Source organism: Arabidopsis lyrata (assembly GCF_000004255.2).
Source record: "Arabidopsis lyrata subsp. lyrata unplaced genomic scaffold ARALYscaffold_1, whole genome shotgun sequence".
NCBI lineage: Eukaryota > Viridiplantae > Streptophyta > Magnoliopsida > Brassicales > Brassicaceae > Arabidopsis > Arabidopsis lyrata.
Genome location: NW_003302555.1, coordinates 2,856,082 through 2,879,446, shown reverse-complemented (window position 1 = coordinate 2,879,446; position 23,365 = coordinate 2,856,082). Strand labels below are relative to the sequence as shown.

The window sequence follows — 23,365 nt, the reverse complement described above, 5'->3', positions numbered from 1 at the left end:
TAATCCTTAAAAAGAATAAGAAAATAAATATATGATCAGCGATTACCTTAGATAAAAACGTACGATAACATTAGATAAGATTTTTGAATTCATCCCTTAATCTTATCTTAAAGGTAACAAAAAAGGAAAACATAATCTAAAAATCAGCAAACTGGAAAGAAATATGGTGATATATTGAGAAAATATTTATAACAAATATTCTAATGATTCGATTTGACCAATAATATAGCATTTTTAGTAGTATTATTGAAATGTCTTAATAGTATATGAAAAAAACGAAGAACGTGATGGATAAACAGAATTATCTTCTGCCAAAGGCATCTTTATTTGGTAGTCAAAATAAATAAATTATAGAAACGAAATAAATTAATAAGATCGTGGGCATAAAGAAATGGATAAAATTTGGATTAAAAACACTAATAAATGAGAATTATCCAGAAGTAAATCGTAACGCAATCAAAACGCTTTGTTATCGCCGAATCAGTCTCTTTTGTTAGTAACGGATTCACCCTAAGCCTCTCCTATATATATATATATACGTCTCTCGCATCTCTTTCACATCACACATCAGAATTTACTACTCCTTTACCAAAACCTTTTGTTCTTTACTCTTTTCCATCGTCGAGAAAAAATGGAGTTGGATCTTTCACCGAAGCTGCCGAAGAAGGTTTACGGAGGAGATGGTGGATCTTACTTTGCGTGGTGCCCAGAAGAGTTGCCGATGCTCAAACAGGGTAACATTGGAGCCGCTAAGCTTGCTCTTGAGAAGCATGGCTTCGCTATCCCTCGTTACTCTGATTCCTCCAAGGTCGCTTATGTTCTTCAAGGTTCGTTTTTTTCCTGATTTTCTTCGAAAGTTGTCGACTTTAATGCGATCCATGTGTTTTTGTATAATGGGTTTGATCGATTTCATATCTCTGCTTCGATCAAGTTTTTTCTTTTGAGGGTTTTTGATCTTTTCTATGTTCTGATCTTTTGTTTCTTCAAAAGTTGTCAACTTTATGGTGATTCATGCAAATTGACTACTCTGATTTGGTTTATTGTGATGCTGATTCTGTGATCTATTAAGCTGATCTTATTCTTGTATGATTCTGAAAAATCTGTAGAAAGTGAAAAATATGATAGTCAAATAGATCACGACTACTGTGTGCAGGAAAAAAGTTGTCTTTTGCTGTTTTTGTTTTGCTTAATCACGTCTTAATCGTTGATTTGATCAACCTCGCGTGTAAGGAATTGAAAGCTTGTTTATTTGACTTTTTCAAATTCTGTTTCAGGATCTGGAACTGCTGGAATTGTTCTCCCAGAGCAGGAGGAGAAGGTGATCGCAATCAAGCAAGGCGATTCGATTGCTCTTCCCTTTGGTGTGGTCACATGGTGGTTCAACAACGAGGATGCTGAGCTTGTTATCCTCTTCCTTGGTGAAACCCACAAGGGTCACAAAGCAGGACAGTTCACTGAGTTCTATCTCACTGGCTCAAATGGTATCTTCACTGGTTTCTCCACTGAGTTTGTAAGCAGAGCCTGGGACCTTGATGAGAACACCGTGAAGAAACTTGTTGGTTCTCAAACCGGTAATGGTATTGTGAAGCTTGATGCGAGCGTCAAGATGCCACAGCCCAAGAAGGAGCACCGTGATGGGTTTGTCTTGAACTGTTTGGAGGCTCCTCTTGATGTTGATATCAAGGATGGAGGCAGAGTCGTTGTCTTGAACACCAAGAACCTTCCTTTGGTTGGAGAGGTTGGGTTTGGAGCTGATCTTGTGAGGATTGATGGACATTCCATGTGTTCGCCTGGTTTCTCTTGTGACTCTGCTCTTCAGGTGACTTACATTGTGGGTGGAAGTGGAAGAGTCCAGGTGGTTGGTGCTGATGGGAAAAGAGTTCTTGAGACCCATATCAAAGCTGGTTCTCTCTTCATTGTTCCAAGGTTCTTTGTGGTTTCTAAGATTGCTGATTCTGATGGCATGTCTTGGTTCTCCATTGTCACCACTCCTGAGTAAGAACTTTTCTCTGCACTTTACTTTTTGAGTTTTGAAATTGAAAGAAACTAATATGTTTGAAACTTTGTTTCTGTGTGTTTGTAGTCCGATCTTCACACATTTGGCCGGAAAAACATCAGTGTGGAAAGCTTTGTCGCCTGAGGTTTTGCAGGCGGCGTTCAATGTGGCTCCGGAGGTGGAGAAGTCCTTCCGATCAAAGAGGACTTCAGACGCCATTTTCTTCCCTCCATCCAACTGAAGAAGTAGCAGAAATGAGAACAAGAACCAGCTTTTATCTTTTATCGTTTATCTTTGTTGCTTTCCCTCAGAGATTTTTGAGGGTTTCTTTTCTTGTGATTCAAGGAATATTCTTAGTCTAGTGTTTTTAGTGGTTCGATTCTCTTCCTGGACCGGTTCTTGTTCTCTTTGTTAAAAAATAAAACGAAACCAACATTTCATAAATTTTTATTAGTCTTCCTTGCTTTTAAGCTTTTGAGAAAATTGAATCAGAAGAAGTTCGTCTTCCTTCAAATAAAGATTTGATTAAATATTAAAAATTTGACAAGTTGAATTCTCACTTTCATACTAAACTTGAAAATTATGATGGTTCAAAAAGAGAAACAAGAAAACGTTCAGTGTGGAAAAATATGTGAAAACGGCCAAGTCTTTTTTTTTGTATTGTTACTATGTTATCAGTTTATCAAACGATCTATATATATGAAAACGAACACTACTGTATTGAAGTAGGTTCATATAACGATGACATGATAAACATTATAACATGTGATTTTGATAATTGTACCATTAAGAATTATTTTGTAAATATTAAAAACTTTGACAAACGGGAACAGGTACTCCACAAGCTTCTAAAACTTGTTTAGCAGATGTCATATATGGAGCAACCAATGGGCTTTTCCAGTACTCACAAAAACACGACTGCTTTTCTTTCAATTTTGTGCAACATTCTGTCGACGGTGGGCTTCCGCCTTGTACTGCTGGCAGGCATGCTATAAGATCAGTCACGACACATGGCTCTTTCTCCTCTGCTTTAGTCGGAGTTAGGGAGGACAGAACAAACGCGATGAAAACTAATGTAGTGAACTTCATCTTCATGTCTTGTACCTTAGTATCTCCTTCTATCTAATTTCTAATCTTTTATTTTTGCTTGGGAAATGTTTGAAATATTGATTATGAGATTTGTTTAAGGATGGTGAAGCTATATATATAGATATGGAGTAATGTTTTGCAATAGGCAAGTGTGTGTTTTCTGTCTTTTTGATTAAACTTTTAGAGCAATTCATATCTACATGTGACACATATTATTGGAATTAAACTATCAAAATTTGAAAGCATTGCCTTTTATATAAGATATCTACTAAAATTTTTGTCCAAATATACCTTATTTTGGTAGATTGGTCAAATAGGTTTTTTAAAAAATCAAAACCCAACTTTACCCTCATTTTCTCTCAAAATTAATTTAAAATTGATTTATAAAATAAAACTTCCTAATTTATTTACAAAAATTAAATAGAAATCTAAAAAGTCAAAATCGGTTACAATTACGGGTTCGTGTCTTTGGTTCTTGGTTTATTGGCTTACAATTTGAACCCGTATGGTGTGGCTGTGAATCCTTATGAGATTAACATAATGGGCACGAAACAAAACTTTATTTTGATCAAGTTCTTAAGTAGCGTGGCTAGTGGGAGCCCTAAACCTAACACGAAGAAGAACTCATCTCTCTTGTGTGCTTGCTTCACAAGTAACGGTAACAACGTTTAGGAAGCAAGTTTCAGCCTCTGTCTGCTTGGGAACAAGACAAGGGCACTATGTGCTGGTGATTAGAGCTCATGATAGTAGTGGTCGTGGTAGTACGTTGGTAACGCCACCGTCATCTCCGGCGGTGAAGGACGGTGGCGGAGGGAAATTAAGCCGGTGGAAATTGGCGGTTGGAAATGTGATTGGGTCAATGATTGGAGCGTTTCTGTTACGGTTATTGGTGGTGGGGATGGTAGTGAAAGGGAAGAAGAAAACGATGAGAGAGGAGATGGAGAGGAGAGCTTATGAAGAAGAAGCACTTTCGGTTTCAATGGTGGGTCATGTTAGAGCTAATCCTAATGCTTCAAGAACAAGAACGGTTCCAAGATTTGACAATACTAGGTACAGTAAGTCAGTAACAAGTAACAACAATCGTAAATTAGGTAGATCGTCCTTCTTGATATAATATTTTCCATTTCTAGTGTTAATTGAACCTCTCTTTTTTCTATTTATGTTAGATTGTAAGTTGTAAGATTTCATTATTTAGGAGATAATATGTGGAATTAACTGTATTGAAAATGTCGGTTTAAATTGTTTTGGGCTAGTTGGTTAATTACATACATTTTGAAATCGAAAGTGATGGCTTAGCTTAGGGTTTAGAAACATTTTGGTTTTAACTTTTTCTAAAAAAATATAGATAACGATTTCTGAATTATGTAGATCATAATCTAAACAATTAATATCCATATAAAACGTAATCTACAATAAATATTTAGTTTTCTTTTCTGAAAATTTACTTTCTATATTTAAAAAATTCTAAAATTTTCAGAAAACCAAATCTACAATATAGTAGAATTTACATTCTAAAAGAAGATTACAAATTCTAACGATGGCAGAAGATGTAGTAATTAGTATAATAGGTATTCAAAAAGATTTAGAACATAGAGTAGAGCGTAGAATGCATGTTCTAAATATTTTAGATATATGATTTTCGGACTTCTAAAATTTTTAGAACAAAAAACTAGTCTAAAATTCGTAGAATATGTATAAAAATGTAGAATACACACTCTAACTTTCGCAGAACTCTAGAAAACATGTTGTAACAAAATTAGACGAAACCTTATCTATCAAAAAATCAATTTTTTTCCAATCAAATCTAAAAAATTTCACTTCAAATCATCTATACTCTTGTATATCTACCTATTCTTGTGATTAGTTTTTTTAAAAAATGTTTAAAATAGGGTGTAGGGGTAGTTTGGTCAAAAGTGACAATTTTACCAAAAAAGTATATACGGACAAAAAAATTTAGTAGATATCTTTTTTTTTTCAATTTTCCCAATATTTATTTATAATGAAATAAAATCCATCAATTGACATGTAATATATTCATTTTGGATATGTACAAATGATATCAAATCTATGAAATTCTTCAAAGATTTAATTATAAATAGAACAAAAATAAATAACAATATCTGCAAATCTATAGTACTACAAAAAAAAAGGAGAAAATGATTTTTATACATACTTACAGTTTGGTTTAGGTTAACCGGGTTTTGGTTTAAAATTGTGGTTAACCGGTGATTATTTAGAGTCTGGGACATGACAATGGATGGGATGCTAGTTGGAGGTGTAAAACTGGACCACTGGTGCCGCGCCTCTCCAACATTTGAGAAGGAGTACTCCATCATCAACGCATGTTTTCAAGGTTTATGCGCCTCTCGTTTGATTCTAACCTTTTTCATGTACTCGTTTTCTAGTTTCAATTCTGTTTAAATTTGCTATCGTTTTTTTTCTTTTTTGGACCGATTTTTTGTTAAAAGCAAAAATTCATTTCTTGTAAAGTTTTATATCTGTATACTAGATTACCATCTGCAATGTCTCCGAATTCAAACAGATACCACACACGGATGTACAATTTCTCGTTAGGATCTATGTATGAGCCTTTTAACTAGAGAGTACGCACAAGGCCTTATCAAATTCATACGATTTTCCACCAAACGTGAAGTTAACGAGTATTTTTAAAACAATATATATAACTCAAAACGAACACCATACTGAATCAAGTTAAACCATCATCACATTATAGACTCTCAATGATCAACATTAATTGTTACAACATGATTTTGATAACTTCAGTTTTAACATTGATAATTATTTTATAAACATTTTAAAATTCAACACCTAGGATAAGGCATACCACAAGCCGCAAAGACTTTTCTAGCGGGTTCAAGATACTTCTCAATCGATGGGTTTGCCATGTAATCACATAGACATGACTGTTGTATTTTTAAGTTTTTGCAACATTCCGTTGATGGTGGGCTTGGGGTTTCTAACGCTGGTTGGCATACTTGGAGATCTGTCTCGATGCAAGCTACTTTCTCCTCTTCCCTCGAAACTCTAATCGCTTTGGTCGGAACCAGAGACGACATGACAAAGGCGATGACCACTAATGCAGTGATGAACTTCATGTCTTATAACTTTAGCAACTTCCACAACCTAATTCTAGTTCTTCTTCTCTTTTTTTTATTTTTTTTGCTTAGAAAACGTTTGAGATCTTTTTTTTTTATTGTGAGATGTGTAAGGATGGGAAAGTTATATAGATAGAGTAATGTTCTTCAATAGGCAAGTGCGCTTTTAGGAAGTGAATTTTCTCTTTTTTAATTTAAATTTTAGAGCATTTCATACCTATGTGACACATATTTTCTTGTAATTCAAAAAAATTTACATGTTTATACACATTAAGATTTTGTTAATTTTTAGCACATATAATTTCTTCCAAATTTTGATATGAAACAATGATGACTTGCTAAGAAGAATTCTCCTAAATTAAAGTTCCAAAGCAGTCTCCTTAATTTGGTTATCATGTTGATTGATTTTAGGGCTTATTTAGTTAGCGTTACTTTTAAGGAATTCATAACGATAGGGCTGATTCCTCTGTAAAGGCAACAAGTAAATTCAGTCTAAAAGATCCTCTTTCTAAAATTTCAGAAGAAATTGATTTACACTTTCGCTATGCACCAAAGACAACAGACTTGTGATTTAGAATCCGTGTTCAGGAGAACCAAGTGAATCCAACCCACGAATTCGTACAAGATCAACTATGCATGCTCTCGACTACAATAACAAATCCTCCTGTTACAAAATCTCGAGGATGGAACGGCGATGTATCATACTTTAAACTGAGTACCAAGTCTATGACTTTTACCTCTAATTCGTGGGATTTTGTTAGTAAAACTAGAGATTGGTTCATACCACGGAGTAGGAGTCGGAGTCGTGACATGTCGTATATGTGAATTGTGAATGGGAAATACTTACTAGGTTTCTTTTAGTCAAGATGGGCATATAATCATTTCTTGCTCACCTATGTTGAATTATATACCTAGTGATTAACTCTTCTTTTCTATATGTTAGTTGATATGTTTGTTTTTGTTTTTACTAATGTATATAAGAAAAATGTTCATTTTATTGAATCATCTGAATAACCATGACATGACAAACTCCCAATTATAAACATTATCAAATATGATTTTGATAATTATAATATTATGAACAATTAGAAAAAGGTATACCACAAGCCGCTATGAGTCTTTTAGCATTTCCAATATACTGACTAATCGATGGACTTATCACGTAAGCACACAAACACGACTGCTGTTCTTTTAGCTTTCCGCAACATTCTTCTGACGGTGGGCTTCCAGCTATTATCGCCGGCTTGCATATTTGGAACTTTGCAAAATCGCATGCCGCTTTCACCTCTTTCCCCGAAATCATTGTTTTGGTCAGAACCAGAGACGACAAAACGAAGGCGATGAATACTAATGTAGTGAACTTCATATCTTGTAAGCTTCGTAGCTCCTTTTTATATAATTCTATTCCGATTGCTTGAATATCTTTGAGATTTTAATTATGAGATGTTCAAAGGAATAAAAGATGGTGAAGCTATATATAGAAGATATTAAGGGATGGAGTAATGTTTTGCAATAGGCCACTGTGTTTTGTTTTTTTGTTTTTGTTTTTTGTAAAAGCAGATGTGATTTTTAGCTAGTGTCTTTTGTCTTTTTGATTTTTACTAACTTATATCTGTGTGATACAATATTTTTATGTAACTGTGTAAACACGTATTTAGATTTGTGTCACATGTTAGAATTTTCTTGAAAATATAACTAAATAAAATTACATAGATTATGATAAACTATCAAACTTTTAAAACAAATCAGTTTTTATTAATTGTAAATATTTCTTTCTGTATATTGAATTTGTACAATACTAATTTATATAGAAAATATGATATGAAAAAATGTTAATAAAACTTTGCAAATCTTCAAACATTAACTTTAATTAATGAAATAATAATTGTAAAGTGAATAAATAATTTTTTTAAAAAAATGGAAACATATTTGCAAATCTTCAAATACTTTCGCAAATTTCTCAAATATTAGTGCACACTTTTACAAACGACAAACTTTATGATAGACAATAAAAAAAAAAAAAAAACAATGCCATTTACTTACATTCTTTGTAAATATTCAATTATAAATATTTGGATTGTACAATAATAATTTAGATATAAGTTTGATATGAAACAATGTTTTAAAATTTTGAAAATCTTCAAACATTAATTGTAAATAAGAAAATAAGTTGTGTAACAAAAAGAAGAAAAATATATGCCAAGACCGTTGGTTTAGGTTAACCTGGTTATTGATTTAGATTTGAATAACCGGTCTTCAGAGCACTTCCATCAATGGTGTCTCCATGAGACATCCATAATAAAAATAAATCAAAAATAAATAAAAATAAATTTTTAATCAAAAAAGCTGAGACACTTTGAGACAAGTTTCTCATTTGAGACATTTTGAGACACTCTCTCTCTCATACACATGTCACTCTTATATTGGTTTAACAATTTTTTTTTAAAATTCAATTACTCTAAGATTTATAATATCAATTAAATAGTTATAAGTTACTATTTTTTATTTTTTATTTTTCTACAATTCATAAATAAAATTATCTATATATCAAGTTCCATTATACCAAAGTTTAAACTATTTATTAATATAATTTTTAATTGATATTAGTTAAGTTTAAATTAATATTTTTAGTTAATAAAATATTATAATATTAGAATCTATATGGCAAAAGTTTGTCGCATCCTCAAGTGAAGAGTAAAACATATATTATCTATTTTGGTTTTGTATGTTTTTATTTGCATTTTAATTTATGTTATCATGGTTTTATATGTAATTTTGTGTTTAATTTATATATCTTTATTATGGTTTTATATGTTACTTAAAATTCAATTTATGTTTAATTGTGGTTTTAAAAATAATAGTCTCTTTAGTATATTATTTATAATTAATGTTTTAAAAATTATTAATAATCATTATATTATTTACTTCAAAAAAAATATAATTATTTTGTTTGAATGACTATATTTAAGATATAATTTGATATGTTTAAAAATATTATTGAAAAATTAAATTTAATATAAAATATAAATATTATATTGATGAGACACCCATAGAGATATCTCACTAATAGAAGTAGAATTTTAGTGTGAGTTTCTATAAATAAAGTAAACATAAAAATATTAATATTATATTGGTGAGACACTCTGTGGATGTCTACCATTGGAGATGCTCTTAGAATCTGGGTGGTGAAAACGAACCGGTAACAATTAAAGATCTTTTCCAGTCATGAATCACATTCGGGTGGTGAGATGTAAAACATGCACCTTTTAAACATAGGAGAAGGAGAAAAATCATGGAGGCTTGTTTCCGAGATTTATTCGCCTCTTAGGATTCTTACAAGTTCTATTCTACACCTTCCTCTTCTTGTACCTCATTTTTTCGGTTTTTCGATTCATTTGGAATTCGCATGTTTTGAGTGCAAAAAGACTCTGGTTGGCATATAAACATGTGAGACAAAATTTCTTAGTCCTTTATTAATGATACTTCACCTCATTAGTTTTGAATTCGGGAGTGTGATGTTTGAAATTTAATCATGTACGCTTAAGGTGTTCGAAGGTTTGCAACAAATTGATAGAAATTAGGAATATCTTGTATTTAATTTGATTAGATATAATATATTATTAGATTATAATTAAGGGTAAATCCCTCTAATCATGTTTCTGTACTCTATATATTCTGCTAAGTAAATATTTACTCAAATCAATTTTTGAGTTTTGAATTTTACATGTTTGCGCCTTTGGCTTTCTTCAAGGTATCACTCATGATTTCTTTGATAAAACTTCAGTTTTTTGGACATGGTTGAACGGTATATATGGAACTGTTAGATGATCTACACCGTATAGTTCTTCTATACATGTCCAGGTTATAAGAATAGGAAGATTATATTGAGTCATGTTAAATCATGACAACATATTTATAGATTCCAATGATCAACATTAATATTATTACATATGATTTTGATAAATTTTACATTAATGACTAATTTATAAATATTCAAAACTTCAACATTTAGGATAAGGTATTTTACAAGCCGCTAAGACTTTTTTACCAGCTGTAATATATGGACTAAACTGTGGGTTTTGCAAGTAATCACAAAAACATGAATGTTGTTCTTTCAATTTTCTGCAACATTCTGTTGATGGTGGGCTTTCGTTTGTTACCGCTGGTAGGCATGGTTGCAATTTTGTTACGATGCATGCCTCTTTCCTCTCGTCCCACGAAACTTTAACAATCCCTCCGTATATTGGAGCCACCGACGATAGAACAAAGACAATGAATGCTAAAGTTGTGAATTTCATGTCTTTTAATTTTAATAACTCTTATCAACCTGTAGTTTTTTGTTTTTCTTAGAAAATATATGTTTGAGATTTTGATGATGAGATGTTTTTGAGGAAGGTGGAGCTATATATATAGATATAGAGTAATGTTTTGCAATAAGCCAAATATAGGCAGTCTTTTGGGTTAAATTTCAGTGCATTTTATATTTATGTGACACATAATTATTTTCAATATAATCTATAAGAAAGAAATCATGTCTAAAACAAGTATTTAGATTTTGTTACATGTTAAAATTTCTTTTAATAAAGTTACAAATATTATAATTAAACTATCCAAAATTTGAAAGCAAATCATTTATAGAAATTGGAAATATGTAAATTATAAACCATCAATGAACACCTAACTTTGGATATGAAAAATTATTTCAAATTATCAAAGATTTATTATAAAAAATAAAACAATATTTGTAAAGTGAAAAAACAAAAGGAAGAAAAATATCTGTAAATCAGCTTTTGTTGGTTTAGGGTTTACCGGTGTGCGGTTTTTAGATTGGGATAAACCGGGATTCAGGGTCTGGGTTGTGAAAACGAACCGGAGGCTAAATGAATTGTTCTTTTCCAATTTGGGGCAGTGGAGGTGTAACAATGGCGCCTCTCAAACATCTGGAGAAGGAAAATCCAATCATCGACGCCTGTTTCCGAGATTTCTGTGCCTCTCATGGAATTCTAACAGGTTCTGTTCTACATCTTCTATTCTTCTACTTCGTTTTCTCGTATCGATTTCCATTGTTTGCCTGCAAAAAACGACTGTGGTTGGCATATGAACATGAGAAACACAATGGCTTAGTCCAATTAGTGTAAGTTTACTTTAAAAAGCTTCTAATTTCAGTTTTCGAAGAGCTCGTATTCTGGAATCTGGATAGTGTGCTGTTTGATCGTTTATGCATTAAGTGTTCGACGAATTGCCTCTTTTTTTTTTTTTTTTTTTTTTCTATTCTGGGTTCTAGTAATGAATTGGATTTTTGCATACACTATACAAATCATGAATCGAGTTTGCTTCTAAGTGGATTCCTTTTTCTATGTTTGTGTTGATGGCTTTTCTCATCTATTAAAATTGCAGTTGAGGATTTCCTTCTTCATGATCTCTACCAACTTGCTGCATTTTCTGAACGACATACAAATGCAGATAGATTGAAAGAGGTTAGCTTTTACTTAAGGTTACTGTCGATTTGCTCAATTCAATTCTTGAGGTTTGACTGTGTGTGCTCAAAGGTACATGTTTTCCTTTGGATTCTTCAGGGTATCACTCTCATGCTTTCTTTGATAGAACTTCAGTGTCGGCCATGGTTGAATGGTTTAGAACTGTTGGAGGATCTACAGCGTAATAAACATGCTCTCTCCACCGGAGACAAAGGTACGGACTCATTGCTTCAAGGTGGATTCCGTGAGGGTCAGCTGACAGAACTTGTTGGACCTTCCTCTTCTGGTAAAACACAAGTATGTGTTTTCTGTTAGCCATTTCATTATTCATGTTTTTGTCTTGTGTGTGAAAAAAACATTATTCATAGAAGAAAGTGTTGTCTTTGCTTAGGCTTTTTTGCGCTCTCTTTAATTTGTGTGAGTTCTCATGAATGAATAGTTTTGCATGCAAGCTGCTGCGAGTGTGGCAGAGAATCATCTTGGTAGAGTCTTGTATTTAGACACAGGAAACTCTTTTTCTGCCCGACGTATTGGTCAATTTATCTGCTCCAGTTCGGATGCTGCTCTAGGACAGGTTGATTTACTGACAATTCTTGTCCCCTAGCGTATGACTCAGTTCTTTAGTCAATCACCAATCATCGATTCTTCATCTTTTTAATCTTATGGACAAGAAACGTATATGTGCAGACAGTCATGAGCAGAATATCATGTCACACGGTCTATGACATCTATACAATGTTTGATACGCTGCAAGGTCTAGAGGTTACTTTGAGGTCGCAGGTATTAAGCTAGCTAGAAGATGCATTTTCCTCAATGTCACTTTAATGTCTATATTCTCAGTGTTAACCATGAGTTATCTATCTCTTTCACGTGCAGATGAATGTGACTGAGTACAGGCTACGGTTGTTAGTTGTTGATTCAATCTCTTCTCTGTTAACCCCAATCCTTGGAGGCAGTGGCTCACAGGGTACATGTCCTTGTATGCCCATCACTTTTTCTTCACCTAAATGGTCAACCGTTGAGCTGGTGATTATGAAGAAGGACTCAGAAATTTGGTGTGTGCAGGACGCGCTTTGATGGTGGCAATTGGATATTTGCTTAAGAAGCTGGCACATGAACATAGCATCGCTATACTGGTATTAATGAAATTTCAGGCCATTAAGTGTGTCATTGTTCTTTATAGTTAAGTTATTTTTTGTCTCTCCTTTTGTATTGAAGATGACGAATCACACGGTGGGGGCTGGAGGAGAAGGTGGTAAAACCAAACCAGCTCTTGGGGAAACATGGAAAAGCATCCCACACGTGAGACTTATGCTATCACGTGACCAAAAGAACAGCAACTGCACCATCTCCATCTTAAAACACACCTCCATGGTACTTTGCTCACCAAACAAATGTTACCCATCTCCTAGTTCAGATTCGTCTAGTTAAATTTTACAGTTTCTGTGCGTATTTGTTTTCCTTATAGCCTTCAGGCCAGACTGTGAAGACATTGACTCGCAAGGAGAATCAACAATGTTTATAAACCTCATTGGCTATCTACGCCCATCATCTGGATCTGCAAGAAGAGAACCACCCATAAATGAGGATAGAAACAATGATCAGATGGATTCTTGTTTTGGTTTTCAAATGTAGAACTATACTGTAACAACGGAAACATGGAAGGAGTCGATAGCGTTTTTTTTCAAGATAAAATATGTAATGCTAAAATTTATTTACCAAATGTGTAGAAGGAGAAGGACCCATATTTATTTGATAATAACACAGGAAATTAATAAAATATGAATATTAAAGCTTTTTTGACAAAATAAAATAAAAAAGCTTTATTCCGAGTTTTGCATATTTAAGCTGAAACAGAGCAAAGGAAGAAGACGAAGAGAACCCGATGCGTAGAAGACTATCTTCCGTTCTAATCAACAATCACTGCATCGCGTCCCAACGCCATTACCACACATCTCGACCTGAGAAACCCACAAAGAAAGCCACCAGCCATGAACCAACTCACAAATTCACCAGGAAGCCATGGGAGGAGGTTCCATTTCTCACCGATCTCAAAGAAATTGAAGACCCAGAGGAAGCTCTTTCTCTCTTCCACCAATACCAGGAAATGGGTTTCCGACACGACTACCCATCTTACTCTTCTCTCATCTACAAGCTTGCAAAGTCCCGTAACTTCGACGCTGTCGATCAAATTCTCCGCCTTGTTCGCTATCGAAACGTCCGGTGCAGAGAATCCCTTTTCATGGCATTGATTCAGCATTACGGGAAAGCCGGTTGGGTGGATAAAGCCGTCGATGTTTTCCACAAACTGACCTCCTTTGATTGTGTTCGTACGATTCAGTCTCTGAACACTCTCATCAACGTTCTGGTCGATAACGGCGAGTTGGAAAAGGCAAAAAGCTTTTTCGACGGAGCAAAGGATATGCGTTTGCGTCCCAATTCGGTCTCTTTCAATATATTGATCAAAGGGTTTCTTGATAAATGCGATTGGGAAGCTGCATGTAAGGTGTTCGACGAAATGCTTGAGATGGAAGTGCAACCGAGTGTTGTGACATACAATAGCCTGATTGGATTCTTATGCCGAAATAACGATATGGGTAAGGCGACGAGCTTGCTTGAAGATATGATTAAGAAAAGAATACGCCCCAATGCTGTGACATTTGGGTTGTTAATGAAAGGTTTATGTTGTAACGGAGAGTACAATGAAGCAAAGAAGTTGATGTTTGATATGGAGTATCGTGGGTGTAAACCGGGTCTCGTTAACTACGGGGTTTTAATGAGTGACCTTGGAAAGAGAGGGAAAATCGATGAGGCAAAGATTCTACTCGGCGAGATGAAGAAAAGACGGATCAAACCAGATTTTGTCATCTATAATATTCTGGTAAACCATCTTTGCACTGAGGGTAGAGTCCCCGAGGCTTATAGAACACTGACGGAAATGCAGATGAAAGGTTGTAAACCAAATGCAGCTACATATCGTATGATTGTTGATGGGTTTTGTCGTATTGGGGATTTTGATTCAGGGTTGAATGTTTTGAATGCAATGCTTGCAAGCAGACACTCTCCCACACCTGCAACGTTTGTACGTATGGTTTCTGGGCTGATAAAAGGCGGTAACTTGGACCATGCTTGCTTTGTGTTAGAGGTGATGGGAAAGAAAAAATTAAGCTTTGGATATAGTGCTTGGCAAAATCTACTTTGTGATCTCTGCATCAAGGATGGAGGAGCTTATTGTGAGGCTTTGTCAGAAGCTATTTCCACCTAAGCATTAAATGTAAGATTCTCATACTTATCTATTCCTGTCAGTTAAAATGTTACAGGGTTGAATTTCTTCTTGATTCAAGAAAATTGCTGAGGGGGAAATTTGCAGGATAAGAGACCTATAATGTTAGATCTTTGGTTAATTCACACATTGGAAACATTCAAGATCTTGTGGTGAAGTTATAGCTGAAGTTTTCTGGCTTTTTTTCTTTTATTTATGTTTCTTCTCTAAACCGAACCACCCATATAATGGAAAAGTTGTCAGTATGTCACCTACTCTGTTTCATCAACTACATCTTCTTATATCACCAACATAGCTTCATTTTATATATAAATGCTCTTCTAGAATCAACCTATATAAGCACACGAGAATTAGAAACAATTCAACTCAAATTCAAATTAACAATCTTAGTCTCTGATCTTTCTCCTTGTCAATGGCAGGCTACAAAGTACTCGTATTCCTGATATTAGCTCTCGCCATTACTTTTGTCTCAGCTGGTCGGCTTCTTGATGAAGAAGAAGATATTGGGTTGGTCCCTTTGCCTACCACAAGTCCTGGTCCTTTACCAACGGTTGGTTTAGGCCCCTTTCCCTCTGCTAATTCAGGTTCTGCAACTGGTATCGCTTCAGGTACAGGTCCAGCCTCAGGTGGTTCAGGTCCCTTGACTACCAATACTGGCCCCGGACCTCTACCAACCACTGCTTCTAGTGCTTTACCGGTTGCTAGTTCTGGTCCCTTGCCTACTATAGGCTCTGGTCCTCTACCAACCACTGGTTCAGGTCCCTTACTGGGTGCTAGTTCGGGTATCTTGCCTAGTGCAGGTTCAGGGCCTTTGCCTACTGTTGGTTCAGGTGCTGCAGCTACGGGTCTGGGCGCAGGTGCCGGGTCAGTGATTGGTGGTTCAGTTCCCGACAACACTTTGGTTTTCTTCATGCATGATATACTCGGCGGCTCAAATCCGACAGCCAGGGCTGTGACTGGAGTCGTTGCAAACGCAGCCCTCAGTGGCCAAATTCCATTCGCCAAGCCCAACGGCGCAAACCTTCCTGTTAGTAACGGTGTTCCAACAGACAATAACAACAATGGAATCCTGAACAACAACAACGTCCCGCTCCTCGTCGGGCTTGGCGGAACCACTTCCAACATTCTACAGAACAATGGAAACAACATGTTGAACGGTCTCCCCGTGGCTAACGGCGGCCAGCTCCCATCGGGTTCGTCTCTTCAGATGCTCATGTTTGGGACACTGACGGTGATGGACAACGAACTAACCGAAGGGCACGAACTCGGGTCCGGTCTGCTGGGTAAAGCCCAAGGCTTCTATGTGGCAAGTGCCATTGATGGAACCAGCCAGACTATGGCTTTCACGGCTATGTTTGAGAGTGGTGGATATGAAGATAGCATCAGTTTCTTCGGTGTGCATAGAACAGCTGCATCCGAATCTCATCTTGGGGTCATGGGTGGTACTGGTAAGTATGTGAATGCGAGAGGCTACTCCATCGTCAAGACTTTTACGGGTTCCTCCGGGACCCAGCAGCAGCAGCCGCACCAGTTCACAGATGGGCTTGAGACTGTTCTGGAGTGTACCGTTTATCTTTCTTACTAGTTTTTATTTTCCTCTTCTCTTTATGTTTTTTTTGTCATCCTGAATTGTAAGAAAACGTGAACACCTATTAATTTGACAACAAATCCCTCGTTAATTCCAACTTGTACTCTTAAAGAACAAAAACAGAGGAAAAAGTTATTTGCCACTATCCATTTAACAAACTATACCTCTAAATTAAGAATTTCAAAAGACAATGATGAATACATGCATATGTGTTTTATCCATACAACTTCACACAACCTATAAATTTCAGTCTAAATTTAACACAAACAATTTGTTGTACCAAAATCAGACTATACAGCTATTAGCCTTTTACTAGCCCGATCGATAATAGATTTTCGTATTTGAAAACAAAATGAGAGAAATATACGGAAGACCAGCGTGTACATTTTGACGAACTTGGACCCAACGGCTCCAACAACAAAAACAATCACCGGAACAACAAACCAGAGATGCTAAATAAATACCCCAACACCTTAAGACGCATTTCTTCAAACCCAAGAAACGATGGTGCTCTTGAAACCATCTGCCTTAACAAAATCCTCTAAGCTCGGGCCGCAACAGCAACAAGGCTTCTCTGAGTCTCTAATCGGCGATAGTGTGGAGGCAGCTGACGCCTTCATATGCCAATGGGTTACTCCGCACCTTTACGACTCTTCTTCTTCTTCATGCAGCCTCTCTTCCCTCTTCTCCGCTCAAAACCGCCTAGAAGGCAGACGCTTCCTCGAGGTTCTCGGCAGGTTACAATACGCCATTCAGAGTACCGTTGCTATGAATCCGGACTCCGCTAAACTCGCTCAAGGGCAGGATTTGATGCGGAAAGCTATGAAGCATTTGGAGAAGGAGTTTTACCGGGTTTTGAAATCGAATCGCCGCATTCTGAGTCCAGAATCCGTCTCTGGTTGGTCATCTGAATCCAACACACCTTCGAGATCAAGTGGAACCGCTTCGGATTCTTCATCAGATGGAGAGCTTGATTCCGAATCTTCATCGGAATTAGGTAACGACAGAGGAGGAAATTCTGAAGCTATTGTGGATCTGAAGATGATAGCAAATTGCATGATCTCTTCTGGTTACGAGAAGGATTGTGTTAAAATCTACAAGAAGTTTCGAAAAAAGATCATCGTCGACGCATTGTCTCATCTAGGGTTCGAGAAGCTAACCTCTACGCAGATGCAGAAACTGGAATGGGAGATTCTGGAGAAGAAGATCAAAATATGGGTGAGGGTTGCGAGAGTAGCAATCAACACTCTGTTCAACGGCGAACGAATCCTTTCCGATCACATTTTCTCCTCCGCCGTCGCTGAATCTTGCTTCGTGGAGATTACGCTACAGAGCGCGTTAAACCTCTTCATCTTCTCACTAACCGTAGCTAAATCCAGAAAAACTGCAGAGAAAATATTCCCTACGCTTGACGTTTACCAGACGATCTTGCATCTGATTCCCAAAATCGATCAGATCTTCAGCTACGATTCAACCGCTGCCGTTAGATTACAGGCGAATGAATCTCTAGAGAAACTATCGGAATCGGTGAATGCGATGATGACGGAGTTTCAATCGTCGATTACGAAAGAATCGTCGAAATCGGCGATATCTGGTGGCGGAGTTCACCAGCTCACGAGGTATGTGATGAACTTCATCGTCTTCCTCGCAGACTACAGCGATTCTCTCGCTACAATTCTCAAGGAGTCATCGTTACCTTTACCGGAGGATTACTTCAGCAGCAGCGGCGAAGAAAATCCAGGATCCGGTGGTCGGTCTCCGATGGCGGCGAGACTCGCGTGGTTGATTCTCGTCTTGCTCTGCAAAGTCGACGCCAAATCTCGGCTCTACAACGACTCGGCTCTCTCGTATCTCTTCCTCGCCAACAACCTCCATTACGTTGTGACCAAGGTCCGTACATCGAACCTCAGAGTCGTACTCGGAGACGATTGGGTAGCGAATCACGAGGTTAAAGTGAGTCAGTACCTCGAGAAATACGAGAAAATGGCGTGGGGAGACGTGATTACGTCGATCCCCAGAGATTCAACGGCGGAGACGGAGAGAGAGGAGTCTCTGAGACGGTTCAACGAGGCGTTCGAAGAGGCTTACAAGAAGCACAAGACTTGGGTCGTACCCGACCCGAACCTGAGAGGCGAGATCCAAGCCTCCGTAGCGAGAAAGCTCATGCCCGGGTATACGGGTTTCTATAAGAAATACCCGGTCGGGTCATGTGAGATTGTCAGATTTACCCCTGAAGATCTTAATAATTACATAACCGACCTGTATATTGGTTTAGAAAGATCCGTGCCCGTATCCAAAACTAAGAAGTATATGGTTAGCCAAAGCCATGCGACGGATTTGAAGTAATAGCTCTATGGCAACGAATCATAGCCGCCTGGTCCTAGGCTAAAAAATCCAAACCAATTTTAGGCTTTAAGAGTTCAAATTATAGGACCCTAGATATAAAAGGCCACATTCCATTTGCTATTTCCAGATGAGTGTGTGTACTTGTGCTCGCTTGAGTTTTATTGAATATTGATCTCATCTTCTTGTACGTGTTTGTTCACACCCATAACGTGTAGTTTTAAGCAAATGGCTGGTTTAAAAGAATTTCGTTACTTCGTTAATGTTATGGTATGGGTGTGGACCGTGTGGTCAAACACGCACTTTGATGTTAACATGGTTTAGCCATGCGGCGGATTTGAATTAAGTATATTTGTTGAAATAAACATATTTTTACTAAAAGGAAAAGGAAAATTTACTGAAAGCAAAATTTATGAAAATAGTACTGTTGAGATTGAGTTCTTGATTAAACCTGCAAAAGAGAAAAGCTTCAAGTGAGAAGAAGATGAAGAAGAAAAGAGAAGATGCAAAAGCAAAGCAAAAGGAGAAGAAGTTGTCGAAGAAGAAGAGTCAACAGAAGAGAAGAGAAAGTCAAAGATGAGGCTATTGGGCTGGAGTGAAGCCCACATAGTAATTGTGTGTTTTGGTTTGTAAATGGGCCGTTAGTAGAGTTGAGCCCAGATTATGTGTGTATGGTGTGCTTATAAATAATTAAGCTAAGCTAGAGTAGCTAAATGAGAGTGGTTGTAGTCTAAGGTAAGGTTGCTTGTAAACTAGAGCCTAGAAGAATGGCCTAGTAGAAGTTGTTATGTCTAGAGTCCAAGTAGAAGCATGGTGCAAGTGTGTGTAGTAACTAGTAAGTAGAAGTAAAACTAGTATAAGAGTGTGTGTGTGATGTTGTGTAATGTTATCCTCGTAATCCAATCAATTATCAATGTAGAAGATTATAGTAAAATGGTTTTTGTTCTTTCTCTCTAAAGACAATGAAACCGTAAATGAGTGTGAAAGATAGAGAGATTGTGAGAATTTCAACATGGTATCAGAGCCTACTTGTTCTTGGAGCCTGTCCAAGGAAGAAGAAGCTGTGAGGAAGATGGAGACAGCCATCAACAAAGAAGAAAGCTGGCCGTAAGAAGAAGACGGCAAAGATGAAGAGATGATGCAGCCCAAGAAGCTGCTGTAAGTGAGACGGCAAAGAAGCCGTGGAAGAAGAAGAAGAAGAGAGTGAGACCTTGAGTGGACCTGAGCTCAAGGCAAGAGATTTAAATCTTGAGTGGATCTGTGCTCAAGACAAAAGAAGAGAAGAGCCTGCACAAGAAAGAGAAGTGTAAGGCTGAGGGAAAAGAAGAGCAAAGCTGAGATTATGTCGGAAAAGAAGAGAAGGAAAGAGATGTGGTGACAAGAAAGAGCACCACCAACCTACACAAACTCTTTCCCACCGTACCTTAGAGAAGGAGGGCTTCAGGTGCATCCAAGTAGACGTGGAGATCTTCTGGAAGAAGCAATGAAGACAACGGTGTGGAGATGGTGTTGTGAAAGGTGATGAATTCAATCCTTGTTCGACATTGTCTTGGTGAAGCTCAAATATGCTCGATGAAGTGGAGATTCCATGCGATTCTTCAGCTGAAACGAGGAGAAAGAAGAAACCTTGGTTAAAAATACCAAGAGGATTCGGAACTAGAGAGGAGATGCCTGCAGCAGAAGAAGCTGAGGCAAAGAAGGAAGAAGGCACCAATGTAAGCTTGGTTGCAACCTCCAAGATGAAATGTAGACTATGTAGTCTTGCGTCAAAGAGGAAGCAACTAAGGTGGCAGCAATGGTGTCGAGAAGCTCCAATCCGTGACTAGGGTTGAAATCTGAGTGGATCAAAACCTGAAAACGAGAAGGAGAATCCAAGGTTAGAATAACCAAAGTGGTGGTGAAGGATCAAACAAACCAAGTCGGAGAATGCCGAGGTTGATGATTCAAGAAACCAATCAAGCTAGGGTTAAGAAAACTGAGGTGGAGATTCAAAGAGCCAAACAATCTAAGGCAAAGAAAGCAAGGATGAGACTCATGGAGAAACCTAAGAGACTACGGTAAGAGAAGCCGGGTGATGGTGCCAGAGTCAAAAGTCCAAGGCTAAATGCTAAGGTGATGGTTCGGAGAATGAAAAAAAAGAGAACAAGGCTGGTGATCACAGTTGAGACCAAGCAAAGAAGAAGCTCACCACAGTGGGAGCTGAAGCCGGTTGCAATGTCAGCCGAGCAAGAGACATGACGAGTGGTCATGGTCTCATGGAGAAGAAATTTAATGAGAACGTGAGAAGAGCTCACGAAGGAGAAAACTTGGAGGAGACATGGAAGGCTCATGGCAAAGAGTTGAAGTGTTTCCTGCAAAGAAAAGTTTTTGGTCAGGAATTGATCAAAGAAAACAGAGGAGATTGCAAAGAGAATGAGCCAAGAGATGGCAAAAATATTCGCAACAAAAATGGAAAGAAAAGGGTTGGATCCATGGGGATTCAGCTTAAGAGGGAAAGCCAACATACGGAGAAAGTGGTGGTTGAAGACGCGGCGGAGACTTTCACCGTGACGGTGACTGGTGATCTGTGAGAGTTGTGACCTCTAGCTGTCGTTGGAGAAGCTATGCACCACGATAGAGAAAGAAGCTCTATTAAAGGAATAGAAGCAAGAAGGAGATGCTCGCCGAAGAAGAGAAGAGAGGCGATCTATCGAAGAAGAAGAAGCCATGGGATTGAAAGCCCTAAAATTGAAATTGGGGATTTAATCGAAGAACTCAAGAGGGAGTGTTGAGATTGAGTTCTTGATTAAACCTGCAAAAGAGAAAAGCTTCAAGTGAGAAGAAGATGAAGAAGAAAAGAGAAGATGCAAAAGCAAAGCAAAAGGAGAAGAAGTTGTCGAAGAAGAAGAGTCAACAGAAGAGAAGAGAAAGTCAAAGATGAGGCTATTGGGCTGGAGTGAAGCCCACATAGTAATTGTGTGTTTTGGTTTGTAAATGGGCCGTTAGTAGAGTTGAGCCCAGATTATGTGTGTATGGTGTGCTTATAAATAATTAAGCTAAGCTAGAGTAGCTAAATGAGAGTGGTTGTAGTCTAAGGTAAGGTTGCTTGTAAACTAGAGCCTAGAAGAATGGCCTAGTAGAAGTTGTTATGTCTAGAGTCCAAGTAGAAGCATGGTGCAAGTGTGTGTAGTAACTAGTAAGTAGAAGTAAAACTAGTATAAGAGTGTGTGTGTGATGTTGTGTAATGTTATCCTCGTAATCCAATCAATTATCAATGTAGAAGATTATAGTAAAATGGTTTTTGTTCTTTCTCTCTAAAGACAATGAAACCGTAAATGAGTGTGAAAGATAGAGAGATTGTGAGAATTTCAACAAGTACAGTTGACTTTAAAATATAAAATAAAAATAAATCATGATAGAGGACCGACAAAATAATATGGCTCGTTGCTAAAAAAGGCCATGATTCGCCGCAGGGAAATAAAAAGAATTGTGGTTGGAAGTTAAGTAGTTAGATGAACAAGTCTTTAATGATGTTGGATTTATTTTAGTATTCCGTATGCTAACATAGGAGACGTATACCAGTTTTTTCCCACGATATTATCTGCCATTGTCTTAAATTTTTCAGTGGCAACATGCATGTTAATTTAAATTCTGATAAAAAAATCAAAAACATGTTATGTTAACATCTCATTATAAAAAGTGACTCAATTCAGAGTTAACATCTCAACATGCATACTGCTTCTTTTTGTCCATGTTTTGCCTGCATAAAAAATATTACCATCCCATATCTCACTGTCTTACAACAAAGCTAGTAGTAATTATTGTATTTGGCCTACGATCTAGGTTTGAAAGAAATGTTCTTAACACACGTACACTTAATTTGAAAGCCGTTTATCAAAAAAACACACAATATATATATAAAAAAAAAAAAAAAAATTTTAGACAATATACAAGGACATTTAATCACTAAGCTAGCCACAATGAAAGAGACATATGATTAATAATTCAATCACACGCAAATGATGAACCAGTGTCATCTCCCCATTTGCTAGAAATCGAATTGACAAGTTTGGTTTATTTGGATAATTTCAAGAAAAGTCAAAACTTATAAAATGAAGTGACCAGCTAACTAAAAACACCGGCAAACATTAATTCCTCCATTATTAGAACTAACCTCAAAACTACTCTTAATTAACGCTTTCGCAAAGTGTTTGCATGCAATCCTCTCGACCATTTTTATAAAGCAAGTTGACACGCAGTAAAACGCGTGATCGTTATTGACATATATATATATATATATAGTGCGTCCAAATAAATTCAAATATGTGTATAAAATAATACTCCCTCCGTTTCGTTTTAGTTGTCGTTTAAGGTTTTTGCATATAAATTAAGAAAATCATTAAATTTTTTGTTTTACCCTTTATTAATATATTTTATAATTTTTTCATTGGTCAAAACATTAGAACATTAATGACAAAACATTAATTTTCACCA

General features: G+C 36.7%; 9 protein-coding genes, 1 long non-coding RNA gene and 1 pseudogene across 16 annotated transcripts; 6 read left to right on the top strand and 5 right to left on the bottom strand.

Moving 5' to 3' along the window:
• Positions 1–552: 552 nt before the first annotated feature.
• LOC9325728 (glutelin type-B 5) lies at positions 553–2,449 on the top strand. The gene is made up of 3 exons (XM_002892372.2): positions 553–827; positions 1,275–1,995; positions 2,084–2,449. Exons 1-3 carry the CDS (start codon positions 632–634, stop codon positions 2,235–2,237), a joined length of 1,071 nt encoding a protein of 356 aa, XP_002892418.1. The 5' UTR covers positions 553–631; the 3' UTR covers positions 2,238–2,449.
• Positions 2,450–2,644: 195 nt separating this feature from the next.
• Positions 2,645–3,332, bottom strand: LOC9328480 (non-specific lipid-transfer protein 2P). The gene has a single exon (XM_002889617.2). It carries the CDS (start codon positions 3,089–3,091, stop codon positions 2,804–2,806), a length of 288 nt encoding a protein of 95 aa, XP_002889663.1. The 5' UTR covers positions 3,092–3,332; the 3' UTR covers positions 2,645–2,803.
• LOC9325727 lies at positions 3,090–4,199 on the top strand (annotated as a pseudogene).
• A 1,567-nt stretch (positions 4,200–5,766) lies between these two features.
• On the bottom strand, positions 5,767–7,102 carry LOC9325726 (non-specific lipid-transfer protein 2). Its single transcript, XM_021011131.1, has one exon. It carries the CDS (start codon positions 6,199–6,201, stop codon positions 5,908–5,910), a length of 294 nt encoding a protein of 97 aa, XP_020866790.1. The 5' UTR covers positions 6,202–7,102; the 3' UTR covers positions 5,767–5,907.
• Positions 7,103–7,174: 72 nt separating this feature from the next.
• Positions 7,175–7,664, bottom strand: LOC9325725 (non-specific lipid-transfer protein 2P). The gene has a single exon (XM_002889615.2). The coding sequence runs from the start codon at positions 7,565–7,567 to the stop codon at positions 7,277–7,279; it is 291 nt and encodes a 96-aa protein (XP_002889661.1). The 5' UTR covers positions 7,568–7,664; the 3' UTR covers positions 7,175–7,276.
• A 2,436-nt stretch (positions 7,665–10,100) lies between these two features.
• LOC9328479 (non-specific lipid-transfer protein 2) lies at positions 10,101–10,604 on the bottom strand. The gene has a single exon (XM_002889614.2). The coding sequence runs from the start codon at positions 10,497–10,499 to the stop codon at positions 10,203–10,205; it is 297 nt and encodes a 98-aa protein (XP_002889660.1). The 5' UTR covers positions 10,500–10,604; the 3' UTR covers positions 10,101–10,202.
• Positions 10,605–11,039: 435 nt separating this feature from the next.
• LOC110225267 (DNA repair protein RAD51 homolog 4) lies at positions 11,040–13,396 on the top strand. 2 transcript variants are annotated; one of them, XM_021014572.1, is made up of 9 exons: positions 11,040–11,211; positions 11,599–11,678; positions 11,778–11,975; positions 12,118–12,252; positions 12,366–12,458; positions 12,555–12,645; positions 12,744–12,814; positions 12,897–13,052; positions 13,147–13,396. In XM_021014572.1, exons 1-9 carry the CDS (start codon positions 11,082–11,084, stop codon positions 13,201–13,203), a joined length of 1,011 nt encoding a protein of 336 aa, XP_020870231.1. In that variant the 5' UTR covers positions 11,040–11,081; the 3' UTR covers positions 13,204–13,396. The 2 variants fall into 2 exon arrangements, 1 of the variants encoding a protein (XP_020870231.1); XR_002329661.1 differs by lacking the exon at positions 13,147–13,396 and having other exon boundaries at positions 11,066–11,211; positions 12,555–12,657; positions 12,897–12,919.
• Positions 13,397–13,542: 146 nt separating this feature from the next.
• Positions 13,543–15,474, top strand: LOC110224127 (pentatricopeptide repeat-containing protein At1g07740, mitochondrial). Of its 2 annotated transcripts, none has more exons than XM_021014569.1 (2): positions 13,543–14,952; positions 15,381–15,474. In XM_021014569.1, the coding sequence occupies exon 1, from the start codon at positions 13,564–13,566 to the stop codon at positions 14,941–14,943; it is 1,380 nt and encodes a 459-aa protein (XP_020870228.1). In that variant the 5' UTR covers positions 13,543–13,563; the 3' UTR covers positions 14,944–14,952; positions 15,381–15,474. The 2 variants fall into 2 exon arrangements, with proteins under 2 accessions (XP_020870228.1, XP_020870229.1); XM_021014570.1 differs by lacking the exon at positions 15,381–15,474 and adding an exon at positions 15,049–15,112.
• LOC9328478 (dirigent protein 25) lies at positions 15,288–16,646 on the top strand. The gene has a single exon (XM_021014571.1). The coding sequence runs from the start codon at positions 15,374–15,376 to the stop codon at positions 16,544–16,546; it is 1,173 nt and encodes a 390-aa protein (XP_020870230.1). The 5' UTR covers positions 15,288–15,373; the 3' UTR covers positions 16,547–16,646.
• A 368-nt stretch (positions 16,647–17,014) lies between these two features.
• On the top strand, positions 17,015–19,334 carry LOC9328477 (exocyst complex component EXO70A1). The gene has a single exon (XM_002892369.2). It carries the CDS (start codon positions 17,054–17,056, stop codon positions 18,893–18,895), a length of 1,842 nt encoding a protein of 613 aa, XP_002892415.1. The 5' UTR covers positions 17,015–17,053; the 3' UTR covers positions 18,896–19,334.
• LOC110225268 lies at positions 19,329–22,251 on the bottom strand. Of its 5 annotated transcripts, XR_002329666.1 has the most exons (6): positions 21,399–22,251; positions 21,081–21,243; positions 20,316–20,743; positions 20,103–20,179; positions 19,922–19,934; positions 19,329–19,343 (listed from the first exon to the last, which is right to left on the bottom strand). It is a non-coding gene; the product is annotated as an uncharacterized LOC110225268 (long non-coding RNA). The 5 variants fall into 5 exon arrangements; XR_002329665.1 differs by lacking the exon at positions 19,329–19,343 and having other exon boundaries at positions 19,782–19,934; XR_002329663.1 differs by lacking the exons at positions 19,329–19,343; positions 19,922–19,934 and having other exon boundaries at positions 19,943–20,179; positions 20,316–20,494; positions 20,604–20,743; positions 21,399–22,248.
• Positions 22,252–23,365: the final 1,114 nt, after the last annotated feature.

Bases quoted from the DNA above. Each gene is read 5' to 3' on its own strand.
- LOC9325728 (XM_002892372.2), top strand. From the start codon at position 632: ATGGAGTTGGATCTTTCACCGAAGCTGCCGAAGAAGGTTTACGGAGGA. The intron at 828-1,274 runs GTTCGTTTTTTT...ATTCTGTTTCAG, and splicing joins GGTCGCTTATGTTCTTCAAG to GATCTGGAACTGCTGGAATT. The intron at 1,996-2,083 runs GTAAGAACTTTT...GTGTGTTTGTAG, and splicing joins TCCATTGTCACCACTCCTGA to TCCGATCTTCACACATTTGG.
- LOC110224127 (XM_021014569.1), top strand. From the start codon at position 13,564: ATGCGTAGAAGACTATCTTCCGTTCTAATCAACAATCACTGCATCGCG.
- LOC9328479 (XM_002889614.2), bottom strand. From the start codon at position 10,499: ATGAAATTCACAACTTTAGCATTCATTGTCTTTGTTCTATCGTCGGTG.
- LOC9328478 (XM_021014571.1), top strand. From the start codon at position 15,374: ATGGCAGGCTACAAAGTACTCGTATTCCTGATATTAGCTCTCGCCATT.
- LOC110225267 (XM_021014572.1), top strand. From the start codon at position 11,082: ATGAATTGTTCTTTTCCAATTTGGGGCAGTGGAGGTGTAACAATGGCG. The intron at 11,976-12,117 runs GTATGTGTTTTC...ATGAATGAATAG, and splicing joins CCTCTTCTGGTAAAACACAA to TTTTGCATGCAAGCTGCTGC. The intron at 13,053-13,146 runs GTACTTTGCTCA...TTTTCCTTATAG, and splicing joins TCTTAAAACACACCTCCATG to CCTTCAGGCCAGACTGTGAA.
- LOC9325725 (XM_002889615.2), bottom strand. From the start codon at position 7,567: ATGAAGTTCACTACATTAGTATTCATCGCCTTCGTTTTGTCGTCTCTG.
- LOC9328480 (XM_002889617.2), bottom strand. From the start codon at position 3,091: ATGAAGATGAAGTTCACTACATTAGTTTTCATCGCGTTTGTTCTGTCC.
- LOC9325726 (XM_021011131.1), bottom strand. From the start codon at position 6,201: ATGAAGTTCATCACTGCATTAGTGGTCATCGCCTTTGTCATGTCGTCT.
- LOC9328477 (XM_002892369.2), top strand. From the start codon at position 17,054: ATGGTGCTCTTGAAACCATCTGCCTTAACAAAATCCTCTAAGCTCGGG.